General features: G+C 38.9%; 6 protein-coding genes across 12 annotated transcripts; 4 read left to right on the top strand and 2 right to left on the bottom strand.

Moving 5' to 3' along the window:
* Window positions 1-347: 347 nt before the first annotated feature.
* LOC114748447 (uncharacterized protein At2g39920) lies at window positions 348-3,958 on the top strand. 3 transcript variants are annotated; one of them, XM_028936843.1, is made up of 5 exons: window positions 348-625; window positions 1,009-1,130; window positions 1,369-1,813; window positions 3,129-3,329; window positions 3,537-3,958. In XM_028936843.1, exons 2-5 carry the CDS (start codon window positions 1,067-1,069, stop codon window positions 3,745-3,747), a joined length of 921 nt encoding a protein of 306 aa, XP_028792676.1. In that variant the 5' UTR covers window positions 348-625; window positions 1,009-1,066; the 3' UTR covers window positions 3,748-3,958. The 3 variants fall into 3 exon arrangements, with proteins under 3 accessions (XP_028792676.1, XP_028792678.1, XP_028792677.1); XM_028936845.1 differs by having other exon boundaries at window positions 986-1,130; XM_028936844.1 differs by having other exon boundaries at window positions 348-651; window positions 986-1,130.
* A 1,374-nt stretch (window positions 3,959-5,332) lies between these two features.
* On the bottom strand, window positions 5,333-6,787 carry LOC114748446 (glucan endo-1,3-beta-glucosidase 7). The gene has a single exon (XM_028936842.1). The coding sequence runs from the start codon at window positions 6,515-6,517 to the stop codon at window positions 5,357-5,359; it is 1,161 nt and encodes a 386-aa protein (XP_028792675.1). The 5' UTR covers window positions 6,518-6,787; the 3' UTR covers window positions 5,333-5,356.
* Window positions 6,788-8,258: 1,471 nt separating this feature from the next.
* On the top strand, window positions 8,259-12,285 carry LOC114748444 (uncharacterized protein At2g39910). The gene is made up of 8 exons (XM_028936839.1): window positions 8,259-8,424; window positions 8,510-9,044; window positions 9,148-9,234; window positions 9,567-9,757; window positions 10,501-10,696; window positions 11,077-11,141; window positions 11,793-11,894; window positions 11,979-12,285. The coding sequence occupies exons 1-8, from the start codon at window positions 8,270-8,272 to the stop codon at window positions 12,136-12,138; spliced, it is 1,491 nt and encodes a 496-aa protein (XP_028792672.1). The 5' UTR covers window positions 8,259-8,269; the 3' UTR covers window positions 12,139-12,285.
* Window positions 12,286-14,024: 1,739 nt separating this feature from the next.
* On the bottom strand, window positions 14,025-17,121 carry LOC114748424 (probable sugar phosphate/phosphate translocator At3g11320). Its single transcript, XM_028936814.1, has 4 exons — window positions 16,125-17,121; window positions 15,452-15,555; window positions 15,122-15,350; window positions 14,025-14,529 (listed from the first exon to the last, which is right to left on the bottom strand). Exons 1-4 carry the CDS (start codon window positions 16,563-16,565, stop codon window positions 14,383-14,385), a joined length of 921 nt encoding a protein of 306 aa, XP_028792647.1. The 5' UTR covers window positions 16,566-17,121; the 3' UTR covers window positions 14,025-14,382.
* A 2,279-nt stretch (window positions 17,122-19,400) lies between these two features.
* On the top strand, window positions 19,401-22,090 carry LOC114748510 (O-fucosyltransferase 19-like). The gene is made up of 6 exons (XM_028936940.1): window positions 19,401-19,676; window positions 20,419-20,507; window positions 20,603-20,735; window positions 20,832-21,067; window positions 21,157-21,633; window positions 21,723-22,090. The coding sequence occupies exons 1-6, from the start codon at window positions 19,401-19,403 to the stop codon at window positions 21,937-21,939; spliced, it is 1,428 nt and encodes a 475-aa protein (XP_028792773.1). The 3' UTR covers window positions 21,940-22,090.
* Window positions 22,091-22,491: 401 nt separating this feature from the next.
* Window positions 22,492-24,986, top strand: LOC114748460 (protein transport protein yos1). 5 transcript variants are annotated; one of them, XM_028936868.1, is made up of 3 exons: window positions 22,492-22,690; window positions 23,685-23,937; window positions 24,717-24,986. In XM_028936868.1, the coding sequence occupies exon 2, from the start codon at window positions 23,693-23,695 to the stop codon at window positions 23,924-23,926; it is 234 nt and encodes a 77-aa protein (XP_028792701.1). In that variant the 5' UTR covers window positions 22,492-22,690; window positions 23,685-23,692; the 3' UTR covers window positions 23,927-23,937; window positions 24,717-24,986. The 5 variants fall into 5 exon arrangements, with proteins under 5 accessions (XP_028792701.1, XP_028792700.1, XP_028792698.1 ...); XM_028936867.1 differs by lacking the exon at window positions 22,492-22,690 and adding an exon at window positions 22,702-22,992 and having other exon boundaries at window positions 23,689-23,937; XM_028936865.1 differs by lacking the exon at window positions 22,492-22,690 and adding an exon at window positions 22,702-23,048 and having other exon boundaries at window positions 23,689-23,937.
* The last annotated feature ends 71 nt before the right edge of the window (window positions 24,987-25,057 follow it).

Here is a 25,057-nt window from a genome sequence, read left to right as displayed (position 1 = left end):
AAATCTCAGTCTCTGTGATTTTCTTGTCATTATTTATCAATCCCTTATTATTACTTATTTTTAGCTTGTCAATAAATGAACCACGTTTATGTTACTTCTTTATAATTCTTTCATTTGTAAACCAGAGTGAGAGAGAGAGTCCTTTGCAAGTTAATGAGCTGGTCGCTCTCAGACCCGTCGATTTATTGAAGGGTTAAGATTACACGAAAAGTGAAAAACGGCATCGTTTGGATTCCTCACAGAGCAACCCAGTCAGGACGCTATTCCATGACTCTACACTTTCGAGAGTCAAGGCAGCGCGGCAGAGCAAAACAAACTAACAAAAGAAAGACAGAATGAGAAAAACAAAGGAAGCTTCCTGTGAAAGCGCCTGGTGTAACAGATAATGTAGAATCATGTATCCTCTGGGGCGTACTTCCTTGTTGAATTCATTTAGGCACATGGTGCTTTTCTCTGGTGCTCTTTCCTCTCCCAGCCTTCCTTGGGTGACCATTGAAGCTAATTTAAATATAGAAAACACAATAACCACCGCCAACCTTTCGCACCTTTCCTTTTGATCTTGTTCTGAACATATTCGGGGTTCACTGTCAGGGGATTGGGCATCCACCTAATCGGATGATTCAAGGTCTGATAGCTTTGCAGACGCAACCTGTATCTTGCATATTATGAAATTGGTTTCATTTCATCTTGTATTTGATGCTGCTGGGGTTAAATTTTATTGGCCTTTTGGAATTGGAGTGGTCGAGCTTAAAGAAGATGGTAGAGGGAGAAGTAAATTATTCGAAAGTTCTTTGGGGTTATAGCATTGGCATATTTTATTAGCAGGGACTGTAAGGTGTAGGGTTCGAGTAGGTGCTCGTCATAGTAATTTGCAAGTTCTAGTGATTCATTTGTACAAGTTCTGTTTGTTCGTTTTTGGATTGGTTTTATTTTGCCAGTTGTGTCGATTTGTAAGACTAAAACTGAAGTAATGAATGATGACCAGATTTATATCAAAAAAATTGTTAGGTGACTTTCTTGACTTCTGGAAGCGAGCTGAATCAGTAACTTAAACTGGATTTTAGTCATGTCTGCTTATGCCCATCAAATGGAGCGACAATATTCTGCAGGAAGTCTCTCAAGTGGTTCTGGTATGTTATATGATTTCAAGCATGTCACTTTTTAAATCTCTTTCATCATCCCCTCCGCCGTGATCTTGTTGCCATTTGACCATTTCATGCCAAAAGCATTTGATGGTAGCGATGGTAGATAATAGGGCACTACTTATTCTCAGCTGTCTTATCAATCAATCTGAATTATCTTGCCAACTATTGTTTTAAAATAGTGTTATTGATGACGAATATCTTGCCGCTGCATTGCCGGTCACAGAGATGGGGAGCCGTTATATTGTGGAATCAGGATTCTACATGACATCTTTCGCTGCAACAATCTTCATCACTGGACTGGTCACTGCTGGGGTTTTGTTAATTACTTTGCTGGTCTCATTGGCAGTGATGCTGCAGTCTTGTCAAAGTAAACATGCTGGAGTTATTGAGCTCCAGAGTATGAATGATTATTACAGTTATTGCAAGATCTGTGCAATGCATGCCGAACTTAATAACTTGCAAGGCTACAATCTTCCCAAGGTTTGTAGAGCTCCTGCTATACGGTATGTCAAAGGAGGTCAGTACGCTGCAGACTTGGATTCGACCATGTCTCTGATTGAGGATCACTTTAGCCTGGTCAAACCATCAGATGATGTTTTTGGTGTGGTGTTGATCGAGATAGATGACCTTTTCTCTTCATATCCTCATTCTTCCGGTTGGCTTCACAGGTAATCTCAAAAACATGTAGTTGGAATTCTTGTTATCTCACCATAAGGTTTATTTTTGAAACCTCAGGACAACTCCCCTTCTTTCTTTCAGAACTTATTTTCTTTATTAAAAAAAAAAGAAGCAGTTTCTTCGGGTAAAACTGAAACTTGTTAGCAAATTCTACATTTCCTGTCGCCTATATCAAAATTCATTCCCCCTTCATTGAAGAAGCATTTAAGGTAAATTTTTAAAGTAACCAGAAATATATCACGAGCGTCCTTGAATTGGTAGACCCGCCAGCATTATTAATGTTCTGTGTTACTGAGTAATAAAGAAAACTGCTCAGATTGGAGACAACCAGGGTTATAATGTTTTCATTCTTTTTCCCCCTAGTGTACGTGGTTGCCGTTCCCACTTTCTTCAGATTACCCCTCACTATTGATTATTCGTTGAGCTTCTTTTGGATTGTTTATGCACCTTGGTACTTAGGGTCTGTTTGGCTCAATGAAAGGAAGGAGAAGAGAGGAATTTTAATAGAGGGAAGGGGAGGGGAAGAAAGTGGAAGGATTTTAATATTACCTTGTTTGGGTTTATAAAAAGGAAAGGGAGGGGAGGAGTTTTAACATTACCTTGTTTGGTTCATGAGGGGAGGAGAGGGAAAAATATTTTCACATGGACAATTTTACCCTTATTTTATTTAAGATTATTTTTTCAAATTTTATAGAATGTTTAATAAAATAGAATTGTAAATAGCATTTAATATATTGAGCAATACTTATATCAAAATTCTAATATATTCTAGAGCGTGGAGTATTATTGCAAAGAAGGATGAAGTAATGTTCAGTCACAACTTGTATTGTATCCCATCTTTGAATGAAATATTTAGTCAATCAAATAAGCTTATTAGACGTGGGACCTTGTTTTCATCTATTTTTATCTTTATGGCTATAAAGCTCCGAGGATTTAAATTTTGACATATTTATATATGTCAAAATTTAAATCCTCAAAACTTTGTTTATTGAATTGTCTATTTTATCTTTTCAAATTTCACATTTGCATGCAAAGGAGATAACAGTGTCTGGAGACAAGAAGAAAAATATTTAGGATAGTATAAGAATATTAAAAATAAATATGGACATAATAGTCACAACATGACAAAATATTGCCTTTTCCCTCCAAATTCTCCTAAAATTTGTGTGTTGCCAATAAGGAGAAATGATTAAAATCTTTTTCCTTCCCTCCCCTCCTTTCCAAATCCCTCATACCAAATGCATACTTAGCTTCGGTTGTTGTCATTGATAGAAACATGACGAGAAAAGTTCTCCCTTGGTGCAGGTTTAATAACTACGGAGTGAGTGAATGTATGAAGGAGGCAAGGAATTCAAAGCTTAAGCTTGTTTTAAGATTATACATGAACCTTAAATCTGCCGGGTGGCCAATAATATTGTTATCAAGAGAACCTGGAACCCAGCGAAATGTCACGACTTGTCATCTTATTTCCGCTGGATTTAGAGGCTGGTCTTCCTTGATGATGAGGTATTGTGATTATTTTCTTTTTACATATCCCTAAAGGATCTAAACTATTTTGTTGATGTTAAAACTAGACGTTTGCCTCTTGAGTTTTTGGATTTCTAAATTAAATTCGGTTCTTGAAATTATTCATAGTCTGGGGATTTACCAGAAATGAAAGTCTAAACTCTCTTCTCATCCTATATCTAATATCGATAATCTGCACTGCTACAGAGAAGATTATGAGGATTCCATCAGAGGGAATGAATACATTATAAGGAAAAGGAATGTGATTGAGGGGAAAGGATTCCATATAAAAAGTATCATAAGCCACCTTATGGATGCAGTCATGGTTCAAGATCCTGGGATGAGAAATTTTAAGCTTCCGAGCCCTCTGTGTGATGAGTTTGAACATCAAATGGAGATTCCAGTTGCGCCATACTAGTTTAATTTTTTGGGGTCATGGAATGAATATCCATTTCTTTTTCTTTTACCACATTTTTTCTGATACGGCTGCTTAATTTAGCTTACTCGTATTAGGGAAAAGCTATGATTGGTATCTAAATTTTCATTTGTACCTAATATTATTTTCTGGGGCATGAATTTATGTATGAATTAATATCTGTATGTATCAATATATGGTATAAAATTTATAGCAAGTCATAATATTTAGTAGTTATAAAATAGTATTTAGTCCAGATTTCGTACATATATATAGAGTGCAAGCTTACAATCGTAAGTTCGCCTCTCCAATCTAATTTGAAAAGATCACCACAATGCTTACCGGAATAGAGCTAGGGTTTGGGAAGCCTGACATACTCCTTTCAAATGTTGAGTGGCTTATGGCTAAATCAGTGAAAGCGATCGATATAAGGGTTAAACTGGCAAATACATGGTTCGTTTGCCGCGGAAAAATGAATTTCTAAGGGGAAAGAGTGGGGGGAAAAAAAACTATTTTGCGGCATACTAAGCTCCCGTTCAAAAGTTCAAAAGCACGTTCTGTTACCTTTGACCATTGTCATCCCCGTGATCACATGGCCCCAAAAGATTTTTTGGTGAGTTGGAGAGCCAACATTTTAGATTGGATTTGGGTAATGCCCTCTCTCTCTATCATAAAAGTTCCTTGCCAAACACATACTAATTCATGCAAGAGAAACTTTTTTTAAAAACTGTTGTACTATCTCGATTCTGTTACAAAATCTCATTTATATAGATTACAAACAAGATTTGATAATTAAAACTAGAGGTAGTACAATAGAAATTATAATTTATATTAAAAGTTTCTTTATTTATTAAAGAATATGATAGAAGAAAACAGCGTGTAACTATTCAAAGAAATATCAGGTCAAAGGTATTAAAAAAATATAGTGTGAATTAAAAGAAAAATCAGTCATCAGTGTGCGTTCGCACTCTAAGGTCTATGTGCTCTGGCGCACAGAAGAACTGAATATATGTAACAAAATAGTAAATAAATTGCTGTTGTGTAAATAATATACATGCCATATAAATCAAATTAGAATGGCCTCCATATAAATCACGTGACTTCCCATAATTTTTTGAAAAATATACTATTGATATTGATGCAGTCATATATTCATAATGAACGATATTTTCATATTTTGATTACAAAAAAAAAAAAGGGTGGACGGTTGTGAATTTTAAGGCCCCTCCAAAGCGAATGAAACCCAAACATATTAATACGAAGCACATGGTTTGGTTTCTAGTAATAAAAACAAAAAACGCCAAATTTTTAAGAAAAGTAAAAACGATTTCCCCATTCCGAATGATCATCTAATCTCAATGCATCAGAGAGGAGGCGGCTACAATCTTTTGACCAGGAAGATATTACTACACTAACCTGCACCCAAACATCAGAAGAATATCCATCAAAGTGTCTTCTCTACACACCGCACAGCATGATCAGAAACAGGTTGTAAAGAATAGCTGGCGATCTAGCTTATAACAATATCATAGATCATTGAAACCCATATTGCTCGGACATTTTAGAAACCTATAGATTGAGATCAGTGCCGCTACCACAGCAATAAGCATCTCTACAGACACACCAAGAGAAGGAACAGCGACGAAGTTGCCACTGCCATGCTAAGCCAAGCTTTAGCACCCAGAAGAGTCGATGATCCAGAGAAGTCAATATGATGGTACTTCATAGTCATATTTGGATACAAAATGCCCCAGCTACGACTCCCAGGATGTTTTCCTCGCTCTTGCTCTTTGTCAAACAGCTCGTATATGTAAACCTCTGACAATCCTTCTTTGCTCAGAGGCGTCCCCTTCCCGGACTTCAGGTGTTTCACCAGACCCTTCAGATATACCTCGGCGTACACCTTGTTCGCATCCGCCTCGTTCCCAGCGGAGCTAGCGCTTGGCCACCCCGTCTCCGTCACGATAATGGGTATATTCTCGTATCCCGCCACCGCCATCGCACTAACCACCGCGTCAATCATCATGTCGAAAAGGTTATAATACCGAACTCCGGTGGTCACATCATCCCTGAAATTGAAAGCGTGTTCTTGAAACAGAGCAATCCCGATCGGGATCTCGGACCTCAGCCTGTACAAGTTGTACGGGTACACATTGATCAAGAACGACGAATTGGTGTCCCTCAAAAACTGCAGCAACGGCCCTATCACATTATCCCCAGGAGGTTCTCGAAACTGAGCCGCGGAGGGAGGGAACGGCGTGGATATGGCGCTGACGAAAGAGAAAGAGGTGGACACAGAAATCTTGCGGATCCCAAGATCCCGAAGCGACAGGTGCAAGTTCCTGATGGCGGGCAACAGTAGGTCGACGGAGTCCGGGGAAGCGTCAACGAAATCGTTGCCGACGGAGATGGTGGAAATCTTGGCTCGTGGGTAGAAAGGGACAACGTGGACGTAGAGCCAGCTGAGGGCGGCGGAGCGATTCGTGGCCATGGGGGGGACCAGGTAGTTGGGAATGGTAAGAAAGAGGGAGACATTAGTGTACAAGAAGGAGCGAATGATGGAAGGGTCGGAATCTTCCAAGCGGAGAGAAGGGAACCTGAGGGAATCAATGACGGCGGGGAGGAGGTAGGGCGGTGGGAAGTGACGGTGGGAGGAGTTGGAGGATGCAGAGTAGGTGACGCCGAGACAGGGAAGGGAGGCAACTAGGGGAAGATGAGAGAGGAGGAATAAAGAGAAGGTGAGGGAGACGAAGGAAGAGAAGCCGAGAAACATGGTGGTTCTTGCGCAGAGAAACGCAAGAAAGATGAAGAGGGAGAGGAGGAGGAACGGTTAAGGATGGAGACGGAGGTGGGGGGTGATTAAATTTTAGTTAGAAACTTTGCATTGCATGCAGGGGGCCCTTGATTCAGTGAGGTTGAGTGCACGCTGCACTCTGCTTGCCCCGTTCCCAATTGTCCTCTCAGATCAGATCCCCTCAGTAATTTCGAGCTCGTGAAGTTTCATGCAAAGTAGTATTATTTTGAGTTTATTTATCACGCTGAGAAAAGAAGACTGGTTAAAGAGGCCCCATATATATAACTGCCACTCGTTGTTTATTTATCACATTTATAGTTATATTTATGTTTCAGCTGAGCCACTATTCCTCAATGGAAGTTGTTGTCTATTGTAAAGCCTCGTTATGAGCAGCTCTTCAAGGTGCCGGGCGGTTTCAACTTTCAACAAAAACTTCCAGTCACGTGTGCCTTCTTTTGCACGGTATAAAGACAACCCCTGAATGGGTAAGATTGTTATTTATACCTTCTAAAACTTGTGATTAGGCAATATTTGGTGTTATTGTTAAACCTGAATGCGGTACCTTCTGTTTGTTCCCGACGAGGTCCCCCAGCAGAGCTGCCAGCATGTTTTCTGGGACACAAGAAAAGTGCGCTCCATGTGGCAAAACTGCTTATCCGTTGCAGAAGTAGGTAGGATCACAAAAATCTTGTAAACGATATCTTTTATGCTATTCGCATGAGGACCGTATTGGTCAGGTGTAGGCGACAAGAATATAAAATGTTCAGTATTCACATAAATCACTCCTATTCTACGAGCTAACCTGCATCATATAGCATCACATATCATCCAGAAAGTTCTCAGGGTAATTGGTGGACCCTCACGCCTCTTCTCTTCATCTTTTTCGTGGAATTATGACTGGTGAGCTCCTTTTGTCAAAGATTGTTAGAAAGTGAAATCCTGAGATGAACTATGGTTTGGTGCCTTCCATCATAGCATTTTGTATTGCAAACCCTAGAGGGGATTTTGTATTGCGAGCACCATTTTTCTCAACTTTTCAAGGAGAAAGGTCGCTACAATCATCTCACCTTGTTCTTGATCTCATGACTTGACTATTATTTATTCAACTGCGTAGGTGCGGTGCAAATCAGTTGTTTTGTCAAGCAGTATAAATTTAATTGTGATAGAGTGTGATTTGGAAGATGTATCTTTCTGGTCAGTACCAATATTCATGTCTCCTTGCTTGCTTGCGACCATGGCCACCTTGCTTTCAGGGTTCCTCCCCTTGCGCACGGGGTCATGGGATGTCTAACAGATTTTTTTTTTTTTGGCCAACGTCTGACAGAATTATTTACTTACATGAAGTCGGCATAAAATTGGAATAACAAATTAGTGTAAATGAAAAAATGGTAAATACCTTGAACAAGTGTTCGGTAACACTTCATCTTGAACATGACCTTGATTTTGAATAGAAATAAGTTCATAAGAATTAAATAAAAATTGGTGTAAATAAAAAGCCTTCATTAAATAACTATAAATTGTTTCGGCTGGTTTCAGCACCCGACTAATCTAAACTTTGGTGCCCAAAAATAAAACTATAATTTCATTTTTTCTCTCAAACTATATTACATTTTTATATAATTATTAAATTTAAATTTAGATTACACCAAAAATTATTTGGTTAGCTCCATTTAATTTTTTTTTTTTTTTTGGGTTAGCTCCATTTAATTTGACAAATATTTTTGGGCCTGAATGAAAGAACAATCCGTTGCCGTTCTGTCGGTATTCCCCAACGGTGTCGTCTTAGAAACTCCGAGAGCCCGGCGCTGCCTCGCCTGGCATTCTGGCGTGTCCCTTGCGTCGTCGGGAATGGAATCGTTTTCAAACCTCAGCAACCTTCTCCTTCAGTTAGCCTCGCTGCATCTCTCTGTCTCTCTACTTTGTTAAATTTCGTTCTTCACTATGTAATTTCTCTTTGGTTCTTATTATCAGGTTAACCGAGCCAATTTCTGAGTGCCTTGCCAACGCACCCTGCACTACACGCGAAGGCTCCTGTGTTGCCGTCAAAGCTATACTCGAATCTCTTCTCCCCAAAAAAATCCCAGCTGAGGATTCTACTTTTCACGCAAGTGTCAGTGATTTTTCTCTAGCATGTGCTTTGCTATCCTCCTCCAGCTTCAAGCCCTTAACCCGGGACTATTCGGACCTTTTCTCATGGATCCCCGATCATCTTTCACGCCTGGGTAGCTCTGCTTTCTACGATTTCTCCAAAGCGTACCTTACTGCTTTTAACGACAGGAACTCGAAGAGGTTGGCTGAATTGGGCCTAAACTGCGATTTCGTACCTCGGGAGCAGAGATTGATGATGGAATTGATGCCCGAGGTTTTGCTTTCTCTTAAAGACAGAATCAAAGAGAGTTCTATCGATAAGTCTGACGAAACTGATGAGTTCTCCGCTGCATCCGCGAGAGCCCCTGTTGTATATGCAATTGCGGCTGCTTATCAGTTAAGATGGTTTATTTCCCAGGTATTGGTTTGATATATGATTTTGTTTGGAATATTTAATCTTGGTTCAGCGTTTTCTCCGTCCTGATATTGAGATATTAGTACGTTCATTGCTCTTTTCGTAGGTTCATTATCCTCATTTAGGAAAGTTGTGTGGACTAGTGATACCTTCTGCGTTGACTGCTGTTGACCATTGGTCGCCGGAGGTGAAGGTATGAGATTCCCACCAAATGATTTGACATGTAAACTCGCATAAAATTTTGCTCATTATTCAATACAAGGTGCATTTGAGCAAGGTTCTCTCTGGTCTCGTCTAATTTGATTAGAAACTAATGATGGAAGGTAAAACACCCTTCAAACTAAGAAAGATATGCGTGTGAATTTTGGTATGGAAATAAAATCACAGCGGAAGCATTAAGCTATATTTAAGTGTTTGCTTTGAGATTGCACTGTAGGTTGTAACTTGTAAATAAGAACCGTATGGAAGCGATTAAAACTTTATATGGCTCAGTTGTAGTCATACCAGTCTGGTCTATTATTTCAGGGACAGGGTATGATTAGCTTCACTCATCTAGCAAAAAATGTGGATACTACTGAGCTCGGTGGGTATGCAGATGTAATTCTTGATGCTTGCTGCCAGAATATTGCAGCTAGCGATGAGATCTGGTGCCATGTTGTTGAGACTTCAGTAGTTTTTGTAACTTATGTTCAGAGAAATAATCCCCGTAGCCCATGGTAGCTGTACATTCTTTCACTTTTTGATGTCATGGACTCTGGACGTTTTTTCTTCATATCCTCACGTTAAATACCTACTGGTTTGCTTTTTGATGGCATGGACTCATAGTATTGACCGGTTTTCAGGCTGAAATTTGAAACATACTTTTGGAAGAGATGTTACTTAAGAGGACTGTGGACTGTAGTTCTGATTTTTTGGCTTGATGGATAGAAGAAATGATGCTTATGAGATAATGAGCCATACTTTCGTTTCTAGATGACTAACTTTATGCTTATTATAGGCCAAGAGATGATAAATGCTACTTTGATTATCAGAAATTTAATTCTATTGACTTAGTATTTTCACATGATTGACTTTGAATCCTATCCAGTTTGTTGTGTCAAAAGATTTAATTCTATGCATGGACATCGATTGAAACATTCTTTGCTCTAGGCAAAGAACCTTTTTGCCACTAAAGAGAATATTAAATATTTATTTTTTTTAACAAAGTTGTACGACAGTCATTATCAGCTTTTCTCTCTGTTACTATCAGAGAGCAATTTGTTTCCTTCAGCCATTCTCATATTATTCTAACTAAATATTTATGGTTTGTTGAAGTATGTTGACTACTGGCATGTGTTAATTTTATGGGCATATTAAATATGTGCTTGTTGATTGATAAGTGGTGAGGCTTTGAAGGTTACTAATTTTTTGTTGATTGATAATTTTATGAGCATAGTAAGTATGTGCTCTTTTGCTGAAGGTATGAGAGAATACTAAATGAGATGTTAAGTCACTTGGAGCGCCAGCCCAGAAACAAAGAACGTCGCATTGCTTGGCTTGAATATGTTGATTCCTTATTCGATGCGGTGGCTCTTGTGTTGTTAGCTCACTTTAGGCGCATTTTCCCATTGTTCTTTCAGTGGATGCATGCTGAGGACGATGGGACCCTTATATTGGTGGGTATCATTTTATACATGTCTTTTGGAGTTCATTCTCATTTTACTTACGAATGCGGAAGTTTTTGGACTTAACCAAAATGTAGTCTGATTTTTTGGACCGCGTGATTCAAATTTAATGTTTTGATTTTTACTAATATTTCATGTATATTTGGCTGTTTGCAAATGCTGAACTAGAATCATTGGGTGCCAATTGCAAAATTAAGCATGTCACATTCAGAACATAGTGCAATTGTTCAAACTTGGCATCGGTCTCAGCATCGGTTTTCTGTTCTCTTTATAAGACCTTGACGCTTAGTTTTGTTCTTTACGTTTCTTATGGTAAAATGAGTTCCAAGTCATTTCTGATTAATCCTTTTTCATTATACTGTTACTCGCAGGTTCTGAAACGTACTTTTACAATTCTGAGACAAACGTGGATTAGGAACTCGCCATATATTGAAAGGTGAATTAAATAAATCAGTATGTGAAATATGTATTTCAGATAATTGTGGCATTTAAATGATGAAAGCAGCACTCTGACATGACATATTACCATGTAATAAGCGTTAGTCGTGAATTCCCTTCAAAGATCATATTGTTCTTTCCGCAAGTTAGCATTGCATCGATTTTATCCCGTCTCATGATGCAAATTGTTTCCGTGTCATGATATGAAATGTTCGATAGTACTTTCCTTTGGAGTAAAGGTTAGGGGAAAATGATTTTTAAAAAGAAGAAAAAAATAAATAATTGAAAGTAACTGATATTTCTCTTTATTTGTTTCCAATGATCATCATGGGCATATACCTAAACCCCAAAAAAAGAAAAAAAACAAAGTGATTATTTATAATTTATTTTCATCTTTATTTAGTTATTGAGATTTCAGACTTTGCTTGATGTAGTCTTAAGACTGCTTGAAAAACCTGTTAGCATCATCTTTCCTCAACGCCTGCCTCGCAAGGAATTCTGATGCTACGGAAAATAATCAAGACTTATCATTGATAAAATGTTGTCCTGCTACGAACATTCATCTTTATTTGACTGGTATTTATCTATATTTTTTCCCGGAACTGCCCTGTGGCCTTAATTCCTCAGAACTACATAAATTTGACTTCAGATTGGTAGAGGAACTTGTTCTCGTGTACAAGGAGGCAGCACTAAGAAAAGCTCGAGAACAAATTAGAGCACATACCCGGCAGATGCTGATCCTACTTCAACAGTAAGACCGTTATTTTTCTGGATTAGTTCCAATTATGATTACCTTCCTGCCAGCCTGAGAGAAATTTTATTTTGGTCTACCTAGAAGCAAAGGCCTGCAGTTTGAAGCAGCCTGGGACAAGCATAGATCGGATCCAGACTTGAGTGCACTCGGTCAACCTCTTATTGGAAGAGACTATTCAAAACTTGATACTATGCCAGCGCATTCTAACGAGCAGAGCCCAGTGCCTCTTGAAATTCCATGAAGTTTTTTGTTGGTAGAAAATTCCATGAAGTTGACTGACATGCATTGCTGATTCTTTTAGCCTGCCCACACAGTTGAAATATAATTACTCTTTTACTTGAGCTTGGTAATGAATGCAAGCAAAGTTTTCGTTTCATTTTTTATTCTCTGATTTTCTGTCCATTTCTGTACTCCATCTAGCTAGCCTTTCTCCCTTCTATTTTGAAGTTTGGTGTCCCTGCATTCAAGTAGCTTAACGAAGATACATGTACTATTAGCATTTTTTTTTTTGGGGGGGGGGGGGGGGGAGAGCAGTTTAGAAGCCAAACACCGGAAAAGAAAAAAAAAATTGTGTCAAATCCTCAAAGATGCTATCGATTTGAAGAATTCCGTGCCAGTGCCGCTAGATTCTTAACTTTTAAAAGAAAAAGAAAGTGTCATTAGATTTCTTGAGGGTCGGGAACTACACGTTTTATTTATTTCAAAAAGCTCAAAAACAAATATGCATAGAATAGAGATATTCTAACCGTCCAAGTAAAGAACTGTTACAAATAATGGAGAAACTAATAAGTTTAAATAAGAAGCGACGTAAAATAAATCAAATTTGATACCTGAATATTCGGTTTGATAACTTGCTACTAATTCTTTTTCTGCTTCTGGTAAATCAAAAGGTATTTGATACTGGGTTATTCATAGCATTATTATACCCTTCCTATTTATTGTGGGTTGGTTATTTGTCAGCATGGGATTAGCTTTGCGATGCTGAACTGAATTCTTTCTGTTAGATTTCTTGAGGGTCGACACTAAAAAATTTATGTAATGCGAGCCTGCTCTGGCGACGTAGAATTGGAGCCCTTCGGTGAAGGACTGGGGGGTTAGGCTGCGGAGGGTGTGTGATGTGGGAATTCAGATCATCCTCTTGTAATCTCCCCTTTGTCCCTTTTCTTTTTTGAGGATACCCTTTTTACCCCAAGGCCAAAAACAATGGACGGTTTGGATATGCTATTTTATTTGAGATGTTGCATCTGGATCATTTTTTTAAATTTAATTGTGCGGAAAAGATTTTAAGGGGGGGAAAAGAGAAAAAGGATTCTGAAAAAATTTGGATTGGTGATGCCAAATGCATCATAAAGAGCCAATGCCCGGGGAATGGGAGTGCCCTAAACTGGTTGTTTGGTTGAGTCTTCTGTTGCTACTTTGTTTGGGGACTCTTCCTGGGTGGGGCTGTGGCGGATTCGGCTCAAGAAATTACTCGTATCATGTTTGCAGAAAATTTCGAGCATAAGATACCCTTTTTAACCTCGTAATTCCGACCAAGTTCTGTGAGTCTTCCATGAAACTCAATGGCACTTAACTAGATTTTTTCTCTTGAAAAAAATTGATAGCTCATAACAGCTAGTTAGCTGTAGTGCTGTCGTGTCTAGATGATCCATTCACCAAATAAGATAAGATTTTTTTTTGTTGTTATTTCTTCTAGAATTATTGACTAACTGTAAGGTTTTAGGAGATCCCAAAATTTTTTTTATTAAAAATAGCTTATTGTCATTTTTTTTATTCTAAAAGTTGTATTGTAAGTTGCTTATTTGCGGAAGTTTTTTGTGAATATATTTTTGAAAACGTTATTGCAATTCTCCCTTCTGTTTTTTTAATGTATATGGCTCCGAAGGTCAGATGTCAAAAGTGTTTCTGCCAAAGAAGAAAAAGCTTATGAAGGTAAACGCATCGCATATTCACTGATGCCCCGACAAATGATTCAATTAAATAACAAATGGAGAGAATTTTTCTAGGTAGCTTCCATTTTCAAAATAGAATAGAAACAAATATGCATACACCTTGGTAGTTCAGTCCGACCGCAGAGCTCAGAAATCATAACTAATTAAACTAGAAGCTAAAGAAATTCTGTTGCGCTTGCGCGGGAAAAAATTATAATACATCATTAGCCAAATCCAATGAAATATATGTTAACAACAGATGCGAGATCCAATTCTATAGCTCTGTCCCCAAAGAATATGAGAAAAAGTGGCATTCCTCTATAATCCCAACATGGGAGTGTAGTTATATAGACAGAAATGAATCACTTATTGGAACTTTCTTATGTGGGCTATCTCTGATCAATAGATAATACAAAGGGAAACCGTTAAATGAGGCATTCCCCGCGATGGGAAAAATATCAGAAGTCTCCGAAGTGTGGTCACCAGTATGATGCACAAATCTGCCTAATGGAATCTGCGTTGTAATGAATAAAAGATGCAGTTGTCTCTCAGTATCACTTGTTTCGTTTTTTGGCTTCGCTGTAAAGTATAACTCCAAGGACGGTAAGGGAGTAACCGAGCATTCCAGTAACTGAGACTGGGTTTCTAAATATCATAATAGAAACCACTACCGCCACAGCACCTTTAGCGTTCCCAAGCACCTGTACAAGCCAACTCTAGTATTAACTAGTGTATCAAGACTTCCAAGCTAGACCAAATGCAGGGCTTCAAGAAAAATGTACATCTTCCCACCTAACTGTTGTACCTATCCCAATTACCCTACGCCCTAAGGTTTATAAATTCACCATAGTCTTCTCACGGAGAAAAGGAAATATTCCCGGTTCCATCATGACTTGAAAAACTGAACCTCGTAGACAGAATTTTACAAAACAGGCAGTTTTACATCTCAACCGCCTATCAATAGAACAGTCTAAAAATAACTGCTTTAGTTTTAGATCACTATCCAGCAAAAAAGCAACATCCTCAAAACTATTTTTGCAAAAGGTTTCAATTATTAGCATCCAACTTTTTGGCCAAAAAAAAAAAAACCAACCTCTCCCCTTTATTAGCAAAACCATGTAGTCATGATTTTTTTTCAGAAATCAGGTTTCATATTAAGTATATAACGTAGAAACTCAAAGACCTTTTTCATTCATGAAGAAAGAGAATAAGACAACAGAAAAAGTCTGTTGAAGTAAAATAAAATTAAAAATGACAAAGGGACATAAGCCTACATGAATTGGTGGGTTATACCTGAAGAGTAAGAGCACTTGTATGTTTAGTGACCAAAAAATTGGTCAGGTTGACAAAATAAGCAAGTGCTGAATTAAATAGCAGATACCAAACGATCTTGACATCATCTCTAGCAAGAGCCACCGTGATGCCAACCACATTTTCTTCCATTATAAGGGTAGCTGGAAGAAGGAAGACAACGGCCATCGGAGCCATGTAAAGAAGAAGGTTCATAGAGTTCAATTTCTCTCTGAAGCAGAATAGTAAAGTCAGTGCTCATTGACCCATTTTAATATATAACTCGAAATAAAATGTGCAAAGAAACTAATGAATTAATGCAAAGTTTCTTACCCTTCAGAAGAGAGCAAAATTCCTTGTAACACTGATTTTAGGGCCCGTGCAGCCGTAGCTGCAACACATATTATGAATCCAAATAAATGGAAACTTGGTTCACCCTATGACCACACAAAGAAGAGAGCAAAGGATCAGAAGCCAGAACACTTTAACCACCGATATTACTCCACAAGACATAAGAAGAAGAATATCTAACACTATACTTGGAAATTAAGAAATTGGGAAGCATCAACTCCCAGCAAAAGTTGAATCTCAGTCCAGCAATTACTAGACATTTAAATGCATTTGAAGATTGAACATCAAATAAGTTTACCAAAATAATATTAGATAACATAAGCTATGAAAAGCTGCAATTTGTTATTGGATAAAGCGCTACATTCCATGCAATCATCTAATGTCATATGCAATCTTAGGGCTGCCCCCGGACAAGATACATTTTCCTGGTTTGATAGGGGAGTTTTTTTCGGCCGATAGGTTTGACATGGGAGTCAACAAATAAAACAAGGAATGTAAAAATAAAAAAAATATTCCCTAAATCATCGTAAGTAAGAAAGTTATATTCATTCTAAATAGCAGCACAAACGAAGCAAAACCAAAGCGTACAAATTAAAACGAATGATGCGGAATCAGAACCGTAAATTGCAAAAAAAGAAAGCAATAGCTCTGGTACCCCGCTAGCAATGACGACCCCGGTAACAACAGGAATAAGTGTGACATAAGTGAGCCAGGCCTCGCTCTTGAGGGTCATGAGGTAAGCAAAAACGGCAGTGAAGAATGGGGTCGTCGCCCCGACAGCCTGATTGAAGGATACAGGCAAGTAACGAAGTGATATGTTACCAAATACAACGGAGACGCAGAAGACGAGGCTGAGAGCTGAGATCTTAAAGAATTGGACTCGGGATCGAATGGTCTGCATAGGCACCATCTTCATCCACGCTATAGCAATGTAACTGAACAAGGAGCAAGCAGTCATGTGGCACATGGTGAGGAAGATGGGGTACTTGAAGCCATAATTGCTGAGCAGGTATTTGTTGAGCAAGAGGACCCCAATGTTGGAGGAGTACCAGGCAGAGACGAGGCCGATGGTGAATAATTTACCGGACCCCTTCATCGTGAGAGGCGGGTTTCGATCAGAACCCTTTAACTTGGAGGGGTAGAGGGGATTAAAGGGGGAGGGGCGGAAGAGAAGGGCAAGGATCTGACAGGAACATGGAGGGAAGGGATCTGGGCAGAGGAGGAGAGAAAGCGAAGGAGAGGAAGGGATCAAAAGAAGAGGCGGATGGGCTTACTTCCATGGATCTGGGGAGGTCGAATCATGGAAGATGAAGAGGAAGGCAGAAGCTGAGAAGAGGGAAAAGGGAGGGGAGGGGAGGGGAGGATTGGGGGGCCGGTGTCGAAGAAGGGAGAAGGGTCGAGTAAGGAGGAAGAGAGAGCGGGAATGGGCGGGTGCAAACTATGGAGGGAGTGAAGGAGGAAGCTGCGGGGGAAGGAGCATTTAAAGCCCGGATGTGGTATTCTAGGGAAAGGGAGGGTCGTTTCCAAATTCAGTGCTTTTTTGTGTTCTATGTAATTTTGATCGATGATTGATGGCTGAGTTCTGTTCAGAGTGGGAGGGAGAGGGAGAGGGAGCGCCAATTCTTTCACATTTGGATGCTTGCTTGCTTGCTTCAGCTGGCCGAGAAGCCTCGCAGGTGAATCATTATGTTCCCAAATCAAGAGTTTGTTTGATACACCGTGGAACATAACAATCGCGCATTATCTCATGTGCATATGCCCTATTTCCTCCTCATCACATCTGTTCCCATTTATTCAATTCCCCTCAGAGGGTGTTTGACTTATCCTAGAAATATTTTTTAAAAACACATTGGAACTCCTCTATATATTTACTTCGTATACCGTAAAAGCACTTCTGAAATCATAGTTTTGTTCTTATCCAAATACCCTCTTAATTTATTTGGCTCATTTCTTAAACAAAAGCATGCTTTATATTATCAAGTCATAAAAAAAAAATCAATTAGATTAAATAAGGAGAAATTAAAATTAAGCCTCACAGAAAAAAATAATTAAAAAATCTCAATAACAACCTTAATAGCTTATAATAACAAGTCCTCTAATAAAAATAAAAACCTCTAAAACTTATTTTTTAATTATTTTTTTGTTTGGAACTTTATTATAATTCTCCCGTTAAATAATGATTATAGAGTCGGAGAGTAGGTCATTTTGGCGGTGATGAAATAGCACGCGTCAGAGGATCGTGTGCATGCATTTTCCGCTGACCTAGAAAATAAAAACTAACCCATTGGATTGTCATCCTACTCGCAGGCGCACATGGCATGATCCTAAAGGAAACAAATCAGATGCCTCCCCACCCCCCCCCCGGGGGCGGGGTTCACGATGCGTCTGTCTTCTCTATTCCAATAATCAATTCGGTCCACGAATTGATGATTATTTAGGTGTGCAGCACTGTTGGAGAAACATTCCTTAACTTAATAAGCACCAACAATTTATATTAATTGGCAAACATACTTATATTCCTTTTTAAAATTACGTTTTCATTGTTTTTTCCCGACTTATTTTAAGGCCTTTCGTGTACATTCTGAATGCATTATATGTCACTGGCACTCATTTAATAAAAACTGCTCAGCACTCCATTATAATTTATACGTTCGAATATGGCTTAATATATAAAATATAATTTCACATGGCGGTTCTTTATGTAATAGTATAATCATTGTCAATATACTAGTATTTAATAAATGAAATGAAATCTTAACCACTCATCCAATCCAATTCTTTCTTTTTCTTTTCTTTTTTTTAAAAAGGCTCTTCGTCGTCGGAGGTCACCATCAAACTTTAAAAGTTAACTAGCTAGTTAGCAACAATGACTTCAACAAATCAGATGATATGCCAGAACAGACGTAACCCAGAGATCGAGATAGTATGAAGTATGAAAGGGTCATTTTGAGTGAAAAACTAAAACTAGGAGTGGCTTTTTAAATGAAATGCGGGCAGGTGCAAAACATGCAAACGGGGCAATCAATGTTCATTAGTCAGGAAGCAAGCTGTGTGTTTTGCTGCGGGCGCAACTTCATGGCAAAAATATAAAACGGGCATACGTGGCTTTCTTTATGGACATGTCAGACGGACTCTGACGAGTAGGAAAACTGGAAAAGGGGCGTAGTTATGACTAGAGATGATTGCAGGAAGCCATTGTGGAAATCTGGCCACAACAAGAGCTTTACCTTTACGAACAGGGATGTGGTCCCAATCCCAATCCTTAGAAACGTGCTTAATTATTGTTTCTTCCAAAGTGGCCAGTTGCGAAATCAAAATCGCCCAATACGTGATCGCTAATACATACGTCTCTTACCATCGGAAGCTTTAAAGTTTAAATGTATAAAATTAATTAGTTATATAGACTGAAAATATATATATATCCGCCGATTCTTTGAATGTTACCTCTAAAAAATAAAGTCATATATATATATATACACGTCGACATTTTTTGGGTGAAAAACAATTTGTTATGACCGAATTAAAGGATGGGGACTTTTCGACTTGAAATATTTCTGGGTGCCAATAATGAGATGTTGTCAAAATTTGCAGAATAGACAAGGCAGATTCATTTGTAGGATCGCGGTGGGGGCAGGGATTAAACTTACAGAAGACGTACGTATGGTGATATGGGGTGGTTGGTGTTGCGAGAACATGAAGTGAAGGGACCTATTTTTATTCTAGACGGGAGAGATTATGAAACACAGAGCGTGCGTCGCCTTGCAAGTCGCTGGCCTTGAACCCCGAAAAAGCACAAAGAAAGAAGGATACTCTCCAGCCTCAAACTCACCGGGAAGCCCTGCTTATCTCTCACCTCCTCTTTCTTCGATTCATGTCACATTTTCCTCCGCATTGATCCCTTTCGTCTCTGTGCCCGTTGTTGCGGCTTTTGATGGCAACACTGCAGGCAAGGAGGGTTGTGTTGGAGGGCGGCACAGAGGATCGTTATGGAACCAGAAGCACCGCCTCCTTTCGACGTAAAATACACCATTGCCGGAAGCTCTTTAGGCTCCACACAGGACGCCGCTTGTCTTGGGCCTTGTTGTTTCTGGCTTTCATGTGCGTGCTCGTCAAGTTTGTGCTGCTCAATATGCTCTTTCAGCTCGGATTAGATCCTTCCATTCGTTCTAACGTTGTTCAGGATATACCCTCGCCGTCTATTTTGCTGGTTAGCTTGAAAACAACGCTCATATATCATTAATTCATTCCATTTATTAATTACTCACATGTTCGTTCATTGGCATTTACAATCTTCCTTAACGATCAGATGAAAAAGGTAAATTCCTGAAATGGATCATACTGTTCTGGGAAGCTCATGATAATTATGCACTTAGGCCTGAACATAATGCTTTCGTAGTGACTAATTAATCGGCCGGGTTCCCCAACAAACCACCAGCTACTTTGACTATGACCTTGCACCGTAAAGTTGAGTAGTGGAATAAAATAGATGCTTGCCCCCGATTCAAATAAGGCTATATTGATCGCATGCGTGTTTGATGAAAAATTTATCTTCTCCAAATGCTGCATCTTGATTGTGATGTTATTGTCGGTTTAATTCATGTTAGTTAGACTCCTGAAGTATGGAAGCAGCCTAACAGTGACAACTATTACAAATGCATGGACGGAGATCGAAAAAGTACGTACGTCGTCCAACGGCCTTTATTGTGTAAAGTTTGAGTGTAGGTGAATTCCCCACTCGGCCATCTTTTTTAAAAAGCTAAGAGTTTCTATCCTACAGGGAGATCAAACGCCACAAATGGTTACCTTTTGGTTCATGCCAATGGAGGCTTAAACCAGATGAAAACCGGCGTGTGTAATCGATCAGTTCCTCCTTCTAGTTAAATTTCTTCATTAATGTCCTTCAATGCGTGCTCCGAATTATAAATTAATTTACTCTGTACCGCTCGCAGATCAGTGACATGGTTGCTATTGCAAAAATAATGAATGCCACGTTGGTTTTGCCTTCATTAGATCATCATTCCTTCTGGACCGATCCTAGGTTTGAATTCTCATCCGTTACAACTGTGTTTCTTGCCAAACAAGTCCGGATCCCTTTCTAATTCTTCCTTTTGTTTACAATGCTGATGGTTTCAGTGGTTTCAAAGATATTTTTGATTGGAATCACTTTATCGAAGTTTTAGCAGATGACGTTGATATAGTGGAGACTCTACCTCCCCAGTTAGCACAAATTAAGCCACATGTAAAGGCTCCAGTTTCTTGGTCCAAGGTAACACATTAGTTACTGATGAGTGAAGAGACATGTGCACATAAAGTGACCATATGTTAAGTTTTAACAAACGCAAAACCAATATGAAACATGTAGGCCAGTTATTACAAAGGGGAGATATTGCCATTGTTCATGAAACACAAAGTGGTTTCGTTCACCCATACTGATTCCCGCCTTGTGAATAATGGCCTGGATAATTCCGTTCAAAAGGTGCGTTGTCGCGCAATGTACGAAGGACTTAAGTTCTCGAAACCAATTGAAGAGCTCAGTAGGAAGTTAGTAAATAGACTTAGAAAAAACAGCAGCAACCCATACATTGCACTCCATTTAAGGTAATGTATAAATAGTTCATTAGAGATTACCGTGAGTTTCGAAGTTCTTTTCATAACACTAGCTAGAACATATATATGGTGAATTGCAGATATGAAAAGGACATGCTTGCTTTCACAGGCTGCAGCCACAACCTGACAAAAGCAGAGGCCCAGGAGCTTAGAAAGATGAGATACGGAGTTAAACACTGGAAGGAGAAAGAGATCGACGGCAGAGGAAGGCGCCTAAGGGGACGATGTCCCATGACTCCGAGGGAGATGGCTGTGTTTCTGGAGGCTCTCGGCTTTCCACTTGACACGACAATTTACATAGCTGCAGGTGATATTTATGGCAGAAGTGGGATCAATCCCCTGCTAGCTAAGTACCCCAACGTGTTCTCCCATTCCACTCTAGCCACCTACGAAGAACTAAAACCATTTAGGCTCCATCAGAATCAACTTGCTGCCTTGGACTATGTCATCGCGGTGGAGAGTGATGTTTTTGTTTTCAGCTACAATGGGAACATGGCCAAAGCAGCCAGGGGCCACAGACGGTACCAGGGTTTCCGAAAAACCATCGACCCGGACAAGTAATCAGCATTCTCTCATCATCGATACGCGCACACCACACGCACTTGCCCGAATCCGGATCTAAATTGCGTATGTCTGTGTTTTGCAGGCAGAAGTTTGTGAGACTTATTGATCAGTTTGACAATGGTGTGATATCTTGGGAGGATTTTAAACAGAAGGTGGGGAGCCTGCATGTGAACAGGATAGGAGCACCGAGTCTGAGGAAGAGCAAACGACACCCAAAATTTGAGGAGAGCTTCTACGCAAACCCTTATCCCGGTTGCATTTGCGAGAGGGCAAGACATACCCCGGAAATCAGTGATTAGCCTGTTTCAGGATCTGTGAAGTGGGGAGCTGTTTGATTTACCGGATTCACCATTGTATATTTGTGTAGAGAGAATTTTGGCCGCTAGTTTTGCAATAGCACCGTAGTCTTATTTTTCACATTAGTCCTAATCTATCCTTTTATCCTCGAAAGGTAGAGGTCCAGTTCATGAGTCTTTTCCCCCCTCATACGATTTAATCCTTAACATATTTGGGCTGCTGATTAATTTATTTATACATCGTCAAAACAGACAAAAACAAAGCAAATATATATTTGTGTAAGAAAATGAGCAGAGAGAATGGGATTATTTTGTGTTGAAACAAAACTCAGACAATAGCGTAGATTTAATATTAATCAAAATTATACTATATTGTCTAATTTCTTGTTGCAGTAGGTTGTGCTTGAGAATTCAGCACGTAGTTTTAGGTCGATTGATGCTGTGTAAAATAATGTATATGTTTTAAATTTAATAATAAATCAATATATCATGTAATTATAAAATGGGAGAATCCAGGGGCTTCATCGTTTCTTTTCGGCCTGCCATGTGGTGCTCAATGTTACTCCAGCAAGGGGGAAAATTCAGGTTAAAAGGCTTTTTTTGGGGGGGAAAAAAGATTGAAAGGTGGGTTTGGGCCATGGTTAGATTTGATAAACGGGAGTTCGTAATTCAACATGCAGCTGGCCAGAAGTAAAACCAAACCCAAAAAATGGAAGGCATGGGGCGGATCGGATCTATCCCTCTATCTTCGCGGGCAGCCGGGCAGGTTGCCTTCTCCTCGCTTTCTTTCTTCGGCTTCCAGTAGATCTAGGATTTGCAGTCATCAGCACCGTTCTCCATCGTTTTCTCTGTTTTTCAATTGGAATTCCTCCTTAATAATTCTGTTAATTTACTTTGTTCTACTTATATATGGTAGTTGAGATTTTATTCTTTAAAATGTTTGCGTCTGCCTGGGCCTACGAATTGATTCGGTGCTGTCGAAGGCTGACCTTAGAAGTTTGAGCTGAAATTTAATTATCGACCCTCAAAAATCAAAATAGGCCAGAGGGAAGAAACGTAATTCCTTTGCTAGTTTCTGTCCTTACAATTGAATTGGAAAGTTAATATTCCAGGTTAGCAGTTTTGCCCATGTTTCTTTTTGCGTTGTATTTCAAGGGTTTCTGCATTTTACTTTTACGCAATTGATGCTCTTGTCTGGAATGAACTCCTTCTTTACTGCTATTTGCTACCCCGGTGATGCACTAATTTTTAAGATGGATTCTTAAGAGGAGTCGTTCGTTTTGAACAAATCTTTGTCCTCCAGTCCATCTGGATGGTCTATATTTTTAATAAAAACATATTTTTAACATATCTAAACCGTTCCAATTACAGAGAATGACTGATTGAAACAATTCCAGGCAAGTTCTAGAGCATCACTCTTTGCTCTGTCATATCATATCTTCTGTTTAAGTCAGCAGTAATGTTCTAATTAGAAGAACCATGAAGAAGATCGAGTTTAGTTTGATAAAATAATTTAAACTTCCATTATTTGAAGTAGTTATTGGGATCCACAGGACGCTAGACCGTTCGTGTGGTGGAGTTTATGGGACAGACCAGCAGCTTCTTTCCTAGAAGTCTTGGATGATGCATCTAGCTAATTGTTATTTTGTTGATCTCTACTCTTATGCGTTAAACTCCATTTGCTATGGCAACTGTAAATGACCTGCGGCTTGAACGTTTTAGTAAGTTGAATTGGATTTCTCCGCAATGCAGGAAAATGGGACTGTGGACAATACTTGAGGGGTTCTTGCTTCTTGCAAATGCACTAGCAATACTAAATGAGGATCGGTTTCTTGCTGCTAGAGGATGGAGCTTCTCAGCTTATACAGGTGACAGGGCAAAATCATTCAAAGGCCAGCTCATCGGCCTCATATATGCAACTCAATACCTGAGAGTTCCTCTTGTACTTCTGAATACCATCTTCATTATCGTAAAGTTGGTTTCTGGATGATGCCTAGCAAGGTGAGATATCAATGCTTATACCCATTTGTAAGGTTCATAATGATTTTTTCAATATGATCGCATAATACTGTGATGACTATTAAGTATTAATTAAATTGAAATATATATATATATATATATATATATCTGTTGTCATGTTTGTACGCTCAACTTTTAATATGTTTCATCAATAAAAACATAATAGCACATAAAAAATGAATTATAAGTTGACTATTAGCGACAAGGTGTATTTTTCTCTAGCCATATACTATGCAGTCCAGCACGGCCATGTACATTATATAGGCAGAATTTAGTTCACAATTCTAGTCATCTGGAGTTCTATCTTCTCATCCATTTTGATTGTGAACACAAGTGAGAAATTATTGATGGAATGTAGTTGTTTGTTTGGATTGAGGTTCTAAAATAAATACATTGTACACTGCTTATGAATAGTGCAGCTTAGCTGGGCTCTATAATTTCATATCGATACCAAGTTACATGTTTTTCATACACGATATTCTAGTGGAAAAAATCATAATTAGAATAAAATGTATACTTAAAAATAACCCTGAATTGTAACATTCAATCTTGATCATTTTAAACGTAGGAAGTGGTGTCCATGTTGGGGGCAATAACCCATTTTTAGAGCGGTTGGCTAAACCTTTTGCCATTCATCCTTTCTGTAATGAAGCTTAATGAACATTGATTTTCATTTTCTTGTTTAGAGAAGAGGTTCATGACGTCATGGTGTAATGCAAGTGACATAATGATTTCACTTTCCCGTTTCCTTATGACCGCAGGTTCACAGATTTGCATCGAAAGATTCAAGGACGATTTTCTTTGATGGGTGACTATTTCTGTGGGTAGCAATTGCTATTAAAGTGTTTGTTGTAGTTGATTGATTCTTTTATTCATGAAAACTATGATGTTTACCAGTTACTTAGGTAGGAATTGGAGACATAGTGACTTTTTCTGGGTGTTATATTCCCTTTTTTTTTTTTTTAATATTAAGCCGTCAGTTCTCGATTTATTGTATTGAAGTATTTTATGTAAATGATTTAGATTGATAACCTGGCGGCTTGTGGAATGCATATTGGCTCATATTATCGAAGCGTATCCAGGCCAAAATATATACACATAT

The sequence above is a fragment of the Neltuma alba genome, unplaced genomic scaffold (assembly GCF_004799145.2).
Source record: "Neltuma alba isolate B1F8T4 unplaced genomic scaffold, ASM479914v2 tig00005722_pilon, whole genome shotgun sequence".
Lineage (NCBI taxonomy): Eukaryota > Viridiplantae > Streptophyta > Magnoliopsida > Fabales > Fabaceae > Neltuma > Neltuma alba.
The sequence above is the reverse complement of the archived record's forward strand: the minus strand, read 5'-3'. Positions and strand labels throughout refer to the sequence as shown.